Raw genomic sequence first — 11256 nt, forward strand, 5'->3', positions numbered from 1 at the left:
ATCCCCACCTTCAGCCCAGGATCACGTCCCCAGATCCACCTCTCCATCCCTGTGTTCAGCCCAGGATCGCATCCCCAAATCCACCTCTCCATCCCCACCTTCAGCCCAGGATCACATCCCCAAATCCACCTCTCCATCCCCACCTTCAGCCCAGGATCACGTCCCCAGATCCACCTCTCCATCCCTGTGTTCAGCCCAGGATCGCATCCCCAAATCCACCTCTCCATCCCTGTGTTCAGCCCAGGATCGCATCCCCAAATCCACCTCTCCATCCCCGCCTTCAGCCCAGGATCACATCCCCAAATCCACCTCTCCATCCCCACCTTCAGCCCAGGATCACGTCCCCAGATCCACCTCTCCATCCCTGTGTTCAGCCCAGGATCGCATCCCCAAATCCACCTCTCCATCCCCACCTTCAGCCCAGGATCGCATCCCCAAATCCACCTCTCCATCCCCACCTTCAGCCCAGATGAAGCTCCATGTAGCGATCCTGTAGCCTGGTACCTCCCTACCACTCACCCTCTGCCCTGGGCCGCCCTGGAACAGCAAAGCCACCCCAAAAAGACCTGCCTGTGTCACACGGTTGTGCTGACTCCAGGAGTTACCTCATCTGCCTTTCAATTACTGAAAACTTTGGCAAAAAATTATAGCGAAATCATGCGGAGCCGGAAATCCAGCACACCGCCTTCCGAGTCTTGCAGGCGGGTGAACGCTGCAGGCAGCTGCCAGCGATGGGACATGCCCTCCTGGCAGCCCAACACCCATGCTGCGGCCTCCTCACACTTTTGGGAAGGTGGGGGGAGGCCCATCTGCCCACGCCCCAGCGCTCAGCCCGGTTTTCCGCACGCTCCGAGGGCAGCAGTGGACAGGAGCGGTGGCGAGGGGCTGACCGCGGCCAGGGATCAGGCCATGGGGTCAGGGCAAGACCTGCTCCAGACCAGTGTCTTTCCCCCACCGCTCCCCAGCACCCGCAGCGCTTTGGGGGATTCACGTGCTTTAGGATATGGGTTAAGAGGCTGCAAATACTCTGCAAGAGCAACAAAACCAGCTGTGCCACGGCAGCAGCTACAAGATGATTTGGGGAGGAACACATATGGAGCCAGGACGTCACGCTCCTCAAGCCGGAGCAGAGCCGGGAGCAGAAAGCCAAAAGAAGGGATTGGTGGAAGCGATGAAAGAGAAAGAGCTGCTGATGGTGGGAGGCTGCTGTGGAAAGAGCCACCTGAACCTCAGAACGGAGTTTTACCACCCCTATGGGCTACGCTGGTCCTCCCCACCATGCCTGAGCAGGAGGATCCCTTATCCTACACATGATCCCTTCTGGAGCCCCTCTGCTGGGAGGACGGTGGGGGGTCAGCCTGGAGAAGAGAAGGCTCCGGGGAGACCTGCGAGCCCCTTCCAGTGCCTAAAGGGGCTCCGGGAGAGCTGGGGAGGGACTCTGGGTCGGGGGGGTCAGCCGTGGGAGGAGGGGGAGCGGTTTGACGCTGACAGAGGGGAGACTGAGAGGAGATGTGAGGAAGAACTTGTGGGCTGTGCGGGCGCTGAGCCCCTGGCGCAGGGTGCCCCGAGAAGCTGTGGCTGCCCCATCCCTGGGGGTGTTCAAGGCCGGGTTGGACGGGGCTGGGAGCGACCTGGGCTGGGGGGAGGTGGCCCTGCCCAGGGCAGGGGGTTGGAACGAGATGATCTTTAAGGTCCCTTCCAACTCTAACCATTCAGTCACCCTGTGATCTATGATTCTCCGCAGGGCCGGGCACCGCCGATGAGCCGTCTCGGACAGGAACAGCAGCAGACCTCCCGCCTGTAGACACGTAGGCTGCTGCTGTCTGCGATCGCCCACGGCCAGCCAAAACTGCCCGAGCTGCCAACACCAACCACCCCCACGGCTCAGCCAGCGCAGGGGGTTGGCCGTAGTTGATGGAAGGAGGATACTTCGTATTCACAGGCGCTACCTGCCCTTGGCTTCGGCTTTCTGAGAACACACCTGTATGGAAACAGCGCAAGAGCTGCACGTTCTCAACATAACAGACCGAGAGCTCTGAAAGTCGAAGCCGACAGTGTAAGACTGTTGCTGGATGGCAGCAGATCCCAGGAATGAGTCCAGACACAAACCTTACTGTTTCCAGCAGAAATAGATGTTGCTGAATGTAGTCCTACACCCACCCCTGCAGTTTACAGGGCTGCTCCCACTCATCCCATTCATTCCTCCACGCACAGAGCCACATCAGCGTTCCCAGGCCTTGGACATCAGTATCAGCAGGAGATAAGAGCACCAGCGGTGCGCTCCAGCGCCTCCCGCGGGATCTGTCGGAGCCCTTGAACCTGCACTCCCCCAGAACACCTTCTCTTTTTGCCCAGCTATGGAAAGAAAACCACAAACCCCGAGGATCCTCTGTAGACACCAACAAGGCTGTCATGTTGTGTCCACCTGGGGCTGGGCATTGTCCTGCCGTCCGAGATGCAGACGCTATCGCCCCCCACTCGGGAGAGCATCTCACTGGTGAACGAACACAAAGCGACTCGGGCCAGGAGCACCACCATGGCGGGCCACCATGTCCAGGTGAAGGCGGATCAGCTCTGGCTGGAGACAAGGGAGGGGATTGTGCCCCTCTGCTGCGCTCTGCTCTGCTCTGGGGAGACCCCCCCACAGTGCTGCCTCCAGCTCGGGGGGTCCCAGCATCAGAAGGACATGGACCTGCTGGAACGGGGCCAGAGGGGGCCCCCGAGATGCTGGGAGGGCTGGAGCCCCTCTGCTGGGAGGACGGGCTGGGAGAGGTGGGGGGTCAGCCTGGAGAAGAGAAGGCTCCGCGCAGACCTCCGAGCCCCTTCCAGTGCCTAAAGGGGCTCCGGGAGAGCTGGGGAGGGACTCTGGGTCAGGGGGGGCAGCCGTGGGACGAGGGGGAGCGGTTTGACGCTGACAGAGGGGAGACTGAGAGGAGATGTGAGGAAGAACTTGTGGGTTGTGCGGGCGCTGAGCCCCTGGCGCAGGGTGCCCCGAGAAGCTGTGGCTGCCCCATCCCTGGGGGTGTTCAAGGCCGGGTTGGACGGGGCTGGGAGCGACCTGGGCTGGGGGGGAGGTGGCCCTGCCCAGGGCAGGGGGGGATTCAATGGCCTTTAAGGTCCCTTCCAGACCAAGTCATTGGGTGGTTCTATGACAACCGGGTCAGCTGTGTGTCAGCTGTGTAAGCGGTGGTACTTCTGCATCAAACCCCGTTGCACAAGCAGTGGCTTTCAGCCAGCCCAGGGCTGGAGGAAGGCGTCACGAGAAGGGAGCCCCGTGACATCCTGCCAACCCACCAGAAGTGCCACATCCTGACAGCGGCTCATGAGAGTTACAGCAGTGCCTTGGACGAGAGCTGGCCTGGCACCGCCGCTGCACCCCGGCCCCCTCACAATCCCCACCAGCGCTAACGCTTGCGCCGTTGCAAGGTGACAGGTTCACAGTCTTAATAAAGGCACAGTTTGGTGTGTTAAGAGGGTCTCAAGTAGCACACCCCTCCTTCCTTCCCCATCCCACCAGGCCGGTCACCTCCACCTGAGTCGGGATGGCTCTGGAGCATCTGTGTCCTCTTTGGCAGAGGAGAAAGCGAAGAGCACCAATACTCACTGAGCTATGAACTGGGAGTGGGAGGGATCAGATCAGAGATGGAGGATGACTTTTGCTGGATCCCAGTGACCTAGAGCTGACAACTATCCATCCCTCCCCAGAGCCAGCCAGGTCCCTGCTCCCGGACATTGAGGAAAGGTCCATCCGAGGCAGCTCTCCAGCCCTCGTCTACCGTCCCTCCTTTTCCAGGGAAGGGAAAAAGTCTCCCACAACATATCTAAAAGCACTGCAGCCTCAGAAGATGCAGAAAAACCTTACCGTAGCAGAAGACAGACTTCATGTGGTCCTGTTTGGCCATTCCCAGCATGGGCAGCATCGTCCCGAGGATGGAGTTGAGAAAAGGCACCATTCCGAACACTGGGAAGGAAGCAGGAGAGGTTCACTCACAGCAAACACACGGGCGCCGCTCTGCAGCCGCCCCAGCCTGCGCAGGACACAGACCCCGCAGGATCGCACGGGCCCCCGAAGAAACCCGGCTCGCTGCAGCCAGGAGCCCGATTTTGCCACGCAGGAGATGCCGACAGCCCCAGGTGGGAGCTGGCGACCCCGGCACGCAGCAGAGACAGCTCTGGCACGGCAGCAGCTCACAGTCCTCCGAGCCCCTGAAGTTCACAACTGTTTCTCGGAGTCGGTGAGCTACAGGCTACGCCCCACTTGCTGCCGGCACCATTCCGCAGCCAGACTTCTTTTCAGAAGTCCCATCCTAGAACTGTCATTTTTAAACTCGGTCTTTCTGGAATGGCTGGAGACAAGAGCCGGGGCAGGGAGTTCTCTAAGGACGAGGGCCAGGCAGCTCCAATTCCTGCTGGTTTTAAGCAGCAAATGTTTTAAAGAGCTGAGCTGAGCTGCGAAGCCAAGCTGTACGGGTTTTCTAAGCTCAGCGTACTTTTACAGGGACCCCTCCACACTCCGGGCACTGCCAGGAGCCCCCTCTCCTGTCCAGGGCTCCAGCTGGACACAGAGCATCGCATCCCTCCGTCCCTGCGAGCAGCGCTTCCTCCAGCCACCGTGGAGAGACACGGGCAAGTACTGGCACCCCAGGGCAGAGCCGAGGCACCCACCACGGCTTTCTCTTTTCCCCAGGGCACCGAGCAGAGCTCCCCGCTTCCAGAGCCACCGGGAGAACCAGAGAGGTCCCGGAGCAGCACGGTGTCCAGAGCTCTGCTCGGGCACTCCCCCGTCATCCCTAGATGAGGGGCTGCCCCCGGCTCAGCGCTGGGGACGGAGTCCCAGCAGCTCCCCATGAAGAGCAGCCAAGAAGAGAGCAGGGTTTTCCAAATCTCCTGCCAAGGTCAGCTCCCCGCAGCACGGCCTTCCTCTTCTCGTGCCCCATCTCTTCCGAAGAGAAGGGGAATAAAGGACATGACAAGCAAGCCATGCACACAGACAGCACTCCTCCTTGCCATGCTGGCGCTCACCGCTTTTTCAGCACATTTCATCGCACATCCATTGTTAAGCAGCATCAAGTCTAAGCCGTAAGCCCCCAGGAAGTTGGTTTCGAAGCGTGCTGGCTGGCTCAGCACGCAGCGCACCGCGGGGGGGCCCCACTGCAGAGCTATTCGGGTACGGTGTGAACCACAACACCCAAAGTACACGATGCGCTTCCACGGCTCTTTCCAACCCAGACCGGCAGCCGCGCGCAGAGGCGGCAGGTCACCAACTCACCGTTTGACACAGAGAGGTTCGCAAATGTCTGCATGACGAAGTAGTGCGGCAGGATCCCCGGCTGAAATTTGGTGAGCACCTCCTCCATCACCTTGTTGATGAAGCGCTGCCCCACCGCAACGAGGACGTTGCTCGCGGCTTGCTGCCAGTCCCGGATCACCTCCTGGCGCGGACAAAGGAAACCTCATCAGAACAGACACCGCAGCCTCCCCGGCAGGTGGCTTCGGCTTTGCTTAAATGCCGTGCTTTGTGCCTGGCTCCAAACACCATGGGGAATTGCACGGGGTGGGCTAATTCTGCCCCTCTGCTGCGCTCTGCTCTGGGGAGACCCCCCCGCAGTGCTGCCTCCAGCTCGGGGGGTCCCAGCATCAGAAGGACATGGACCTGCTGGAGCGGGGCCAGAGGAGGCCCCCGAGATGCTGGGAGGGCTGGAGCCCCTCTGCTGGGAGGACGGGCTGGGAGAGGTGGGGGGTCAGCCTGGAGAAGAGAAGGCTCCGGGGAGACCTGCGAGCCCCTTCCAGTGCCTAAAGGGGCTCCGGGAGAGCTGGGGAGGGACTCTGGGTCAGGGGGGGCAGCCGTGGGACGAGGGGGAGCGGTTTGACGCTGCCAGAGGGGAGACTGAGAGGAGATGTGAGGAAGAACTTGTGGGCTGTGCGGGCGCTGAGCCCCTGGCGCAGGGTGCCCCGAGAAGCTGTGGCTGCCCCATCCCTGGGGGTGTTCAAGGCCGGGTTGGACGGGGCTGGGAGCGACCTGGGCTGGGGGGAGGTGGCCCTGCCCGGGGCAGGGGGGGACTCGGTGGCCTTTCAAGGTCCCTTCAACCCAAACCATTCTACGATTCTAAACAACAGGCTCCAGATTTAGACATGATCTTTGTCCTGTGTGGACCTGCAGCCCCTCAAGGCACTGCCTTCTTCCTGCTCTAACACCCACCTGCCTGTCTGGGTCCTTTTCAGCACCCAAATTTTCTTTGGCTGCGTATGCATGCTGGGCTGGAAGAAAACCATCAGCCAAACCACCCTCACCTCTCCCCAGAGAGAGGAATGTCGCCCATCCCCTACTCCCTCCACTGCCCCACGTCCAGAAGACGGCACGGAACTCCTCCCTTCCATGGAAGCGGTCCTGGTAATTGCTACCACTGGGGCAGCCCCAGACCCACAGCATTTACTGCACCAAAGGCATCGGGGCAGAAAGGGCTGAGAACGGTAGGAAGAACTCGGAGCTTTCAGGTCGTACCTTTGACTTGGTCATTTCATTGGACGCCAGGAAGATAACCACCTTCACCGTGCTTTTGTCCAAGAGGCCGATGTTGTTCTTCACCACAGTTTCCATCGCCTTCAGGATGATCACGCGGTGAGGGTAGCCCAGCTGAAAAGGGAGGGAGAAAGCGGCCGGTCAGCCAAGCTGAGTGTGGCACCGCAGCCGCCCCAGGGGTGAGAGAAAGCCGCCTGTGCCAGAGCTGCCCGGAGAGGTCCGGCTAACGCTCCCACCACGCAGCCTGCAGAGGAAAAGGCAATGACTCGAAGCACCGATCAGCTTTGCTCCGTTTCTCACCCACGACAGCATATCAGCACATTTTCTTCACCTGCGCAACTCCAGCGCCTCGGAGCAGACTTCTCAGCCAGCTGGTCCACCACTCTCGTGGCCCAGACCCTCCCCCGGTACCTCCCTCGCTTGCTGACAAGCCAATGTCCCCAAGCCACCGGGAAATATTTCTCCTCCTGCTGACGTTCCCAGGACCGCGCAGAGCAGAGCCTCACCTTGTCATGCTGCCGGAGGTACTCGTCACAGGAGTTGAGGATCTCCTCCGGCTCGGATTCCCCCAGGTAGCACAAAGCGTTGTAGATCTGCTCCTGCACTAGCGGGTCCTTATCTGTTGTGGCATCCATCAATGTCGTAGCAAGCCCTGAGCAAGACAGGCAAGTTGCAAAGATTTTGCGTTCTCTGAACATCTCTTGGACTACTAAGAGGAGGAAAAGAAGTGCCTCTGTCTATTTTCATCCATCCTTCCATGAGCCACGTGCACAGCTAAATTAAGCTTCACCAGCCCTTTTGTTTCCCACCCAATGAGCACCTACCAAAACCCCTTCTTCTGGGCTCGCCACCCAAGATAACTCACCTTTAACTTGGAGGCACCCTGCCCGCGGCCCTTCCCTCTTCCCCAAGGGCTCATTCACCCTCGTCCCCCCAGCTGGGCTGGACACTCCGCAGGTTTTTTTACTGCAGACCCTACAGATACCGCTCAGCACTGCGTCAGCCTCTGGGCCAAGGTGAACTCGGCTCTAAGGTTTCTCGCTGGAGCTGGGAGAAGGAGGGATTTATTACACTGGAGATTTTAAACCAGGGCTGGGCAGCAGCACTGGGGGGCACCAGCCGAGGTGCCCGGGGAACCTGCACAGCGCTGAGCCAACGTGGGACCTACCAAGGGCATGTCCTTGAGGGTCAGGGGCTGGAGGAGCCCCCATGGTTGTTCCGCTCAATCCCACCCTCAGATGAAGCTCTGCGAGGGGGAGCGGATGCCATCAGTTAGGAGTCAATACCTGGCAAAGTCCCCCCCGGTATTCCCACCCGTTGGGCCACGCTAACCGACTGCCACGTGGGAATGGCCCCGGGGGCACAGGTGACAGTGGCCCTTGTCCTGGCCCCGGGGCACCGACAGCAACGTGCCACCCCCAAGCGCAGCACCCTCCGCTGCCCCAGGAGATGGGGGCCCTGTTAAAACTGCTGCCCCAACAGCCGACCCGTCAGAGGGACGGAGCTGCTCCCTCACACCCTCCAGCCAGTGACTCTGCTCCAAGAGCCTGATTGTTACCGTGGAGCTGGGTATTTCCCATTAGCGCCTTTGGACGTAATAAGGTTAATTAGTTTCAGAGCAGGCTGGCTCTGCGACGCCACAGCCCCTCGGCTGGGGACGTGCCTTCACGCGGGGGGTGAAGTCCTGCCAGGACACCCAGCCCCGAGGGGACACTGTGCTGCATCAAAAGCCTCCATGGCCACCACCGAGGCTGGCACAAGGAGGGTGACAGCGTCCGTTGCCCCTTCCCCTCCTGCTGCGGCCAGCGCTCCCACGCCAGGAGGAGCTGCCCATCCTCACATCCACCCGAGCAGCCGCCACGGTGCCACCCCAGGGCTCCCACCCAGCCCACGGCCCCACTTCAGGGGGTTCCATTTTCCAAGGCAGGGGGGTGTGGAGATGTTCACCCCACAGTCACGTTAAAGTGAACGTGACCTGGTGCTGCTGCTGAAGGTAATTCCCACTCCCACCCCAACCCACCCCTTCCCTGTGGCTTAATTAAACCAGAAAATTCTTTATTGCCTTAAAAAAAAAAAAAAAAAAAAAAGAGAGAAATTCATTTCAAAGCTGGCTGGGATTAATTTGGGAAATGCACAAGAGTTTACAGCGGTTTAAACATTTAGAGACTATTTAAGCTCATGCAATTTGCAGCAGAGACAAGGCCCGAGATTAATTTCTAGGGCAGGGAATTACTGTGCGCAGAGAACCGCTCCCTCCTCCCGTCCCCGACCAGTACGTCCCTCCAGATGCTGCGGAGAGTGACGGCACACCAGGTCTGGCAGCTTCGCTCTTTGCTCCACCGCAGACTGCCGAGGCAGAGCTGAGCTCCCCCCGCGGCACCGGCGAGGCAATTTAACCTTATTAGCAAGAGAGACTTCCCACCCGGCTCTGTCCCGATGGAAGCGGCGCAGAAAAGCTGCGCTGGAGGTGGGAAGAACGAGCAGCCCGAGGCGAGGGGGGGCTGCGGCCAGAGGGAAGGAGACTCCCCCACGGCAGAGCCAGTGCCCTGAAGCCCTTCACCCGCTTCCACCACGCTCCCACACTCACGTTTTATCCGTGACTCCGTCATGCTCCGTGTTTTCAGCTTCCCCGCCAGCAGAAGGCAGTCAGCAGCTTCCTCTCTCTCAAACGCGGGGATCCCTGGGGAACCTATTTTTACACGCTGCCTTTACTTTCAGGGAGAAGATTGTTTGCAGTTCCGCTTGGGGTCAGAAAGCCGACGCTGAGCGCAGCGAGGTGGAGGAGATGCTCTACAGCAGCCGTGGGGAAGGCGAAACACCAGCTCCTCACAGATCACCCGCCCAGGCTCTGGTTCCGAGAGGACAGCGGGCAGCGGGCGCAGCGCTTCCATCGGTCCCCGGCACCGTCCCTAATGAGGTCGGAGCCGGAGGGAGCACATCCTGGGTTCTGCTCCCCTCCACGTCTTCCTTCGTGACCTGCAAACGGGAGGACATTTTACATCAGCAAAACAGACTTCTGAAGCCAAAACAGACCACACCGTTGCCCCCTGTGTTCTGGGGAGGATTTTGGACTGGCAGCCCATGGATTTGGTGACATGGGGATGGCTGATGAGCCCGAGGTGGGTGCCACATTACTGAGTCCCCTGAGCATTGCAGAAGCCGAGACCGTGCTCCAAATATTTGTCACTAAAAACACAAAGAAAAGCAAGGGAGCGAAGTTTCCAGCACCTTCAAGTGTCACGAGCCCCGAGTCGGGGCTCAGCTCCATTAACTGTCCACCTCTGAGCCACAAAAGAGAAAATTTTCAGTAAAATAAGATTTGAGGGATGATACTGCCACCAGCTCGGGGGCCTCAGCACAGGAGAGATATGGACCTGCTGGAGCGGGGCCAGAGGAGGCCCCCGAGATGCTGGGAGGGCTGGAGCCCCTCTGCTGGGAGGACGGGCTGGGAGAGGTGGGGGGGTCAGCCTGGAGAAGAGAAGGCTCCGCGCAGACCTGCGAGCCCCTTCCAGTGCCTAAAGGGGCTCCGGGAGAGCTGGGGAGGGACTCTGGGTCAGGGGGGGCAGCCGTGGGACGAGGGGGAGCGGTTTGACGCTGACAGAGGGGAGACTGAGAGGAGATGTGAGGAAGAACTTGTGGGCTGTGCGGGCGCTGAGCCCCTGGCGCAGGGTGCCCCGAGAAGCTGTGGCTGCCCCATCCCTGGGGGTGTTCAAGGCCGGGTTGGACGGGGCTGGGAGCGACCTGGGCTGGGGGGAGGTGGCCCTGCCCAGGGCAGGGGGGGACCCGATGGCCTTTCAAGGTCCCTCCAACCCAAACCATTCTCTGACTCTATATTCAAGGTTTCCCTGCTACCCCAAGCCCCAACCCTGGGTTACCCATGGGGGGTCACAACCCCCGGAGCGTGAAGAGGGGCACCGGCAGCACCCTGAGGGCGGGAAGGTTGGGGGGGGGGGGGGGGGGGGGGGTTGACACCGGTCCGGCCCACCGGGCCAAGGTCCTCACCTCTCGCCGCTGACAGCCCGGGGGTCCGGCAGAGCGAGACCCCAAGCCCCCACAGCTTCCCCCGGGGAGTGCCAACCACCTGCGGGCACCGATTACCACCGTGTCCCCTATCCTCGACTCCCCCCCGGTTCCCACCGCCCGCACTCACCGCCCGACCGGGACCCGCTCAGGTCCCCGCCGCCACTTCCGGGTGCGCCCGCCACGCCCCTTTACCACGCCCCCTCCTGCAAAAGCCACGCCCCCTTCCCCGCCTGCTATAGGGTGGGGACTGGTGCGCATGCGCCCTGGCGGGGGCGGCGCCGTTCAGCTCCGCCAGGGGGCGCCGGTGGCGCGGGAACGCGCCACCGGCGCCCCCTGGCGGAGCTGAACGGCGCCGCCCCCGCCGAACCCCTCCGTGGGTCAGGGTGGTGTGTCCCACCGTGGGGACACCCCCATTGGCCCGGGACCCCCCCAGCCCCGACCCTGACCCCCACCCCCGGGCTGCCCTGCACTGGGGACCCCCACTCTAGTGTGTCCCATGGCGGGGACCCCCACCCAGAGGTGTCCTACAGACGGGGACCCCCACCCCGGCGTGTCCTGCAGTGGGGACCTCCCCCAGCTCCATCCCGGGGTGTCCCACCGATGGGGACACCCCCCCCCCCTCGGTCACGCCGGGGCTCAGCGCAGGATACGGCCCCCTCCGGGCGGGGGGCGCCCCGGGGACCCCACACAAAACCCCGGGGGGCTGCGCAACC

At 61.4% G+C, this 11256-nt stretch overlaps 1 protein-coding gene across 1 annotated transcript in view; it reads right to left on the reverse strand.

Annotated features, from left to right (window-relative positions):
* MROH1 (maestro heat like repeat family member 1) overlaps positions 1-10706 on the reverse strand; it is a 67175-nt gene extending 56469 nt beyond the window's left edge. Inside the window, exons 1-6 of the mRNA XM_082478966.1 lie at positions 10671-10706; positions 9108-9496; positions 7027-7172; positions 6503-6634; positions 5270-5432; positions 3863-3961 (exon numbers count right to left, since the gene is read on the reverse strand). Coding sequence (XP_082335092.1) covers positions 3863-3961; positions 5270-5432; positions 6503-6634; positions 7027-7172; positions 9108-9129 — 562 coding nt within the window. The 5' untranslated portion in view covers positions 9130-9496; positions 10671-10706. The remainder of the gene's footprint in view (positions 1-3862; positions 3962-5269; positions 5433-6502; positions 6635-7026; positions 7173-9107; positions 9497-10670) is intronic.
* Between the last annotated feature and the right edge of the window lie 550 nt (positions 10707-11256).

This window comes from Vanellus vanellus, assembly GCF_965231255.1.
Source record: "Vanellus vanellus genome assembly, chromosome: 2".
NCBI lineage: Eukaryota > Metazoa > Chordata > Aves > Charadriiformes > Charadriidae > Vanellus > Vanellus vanellus.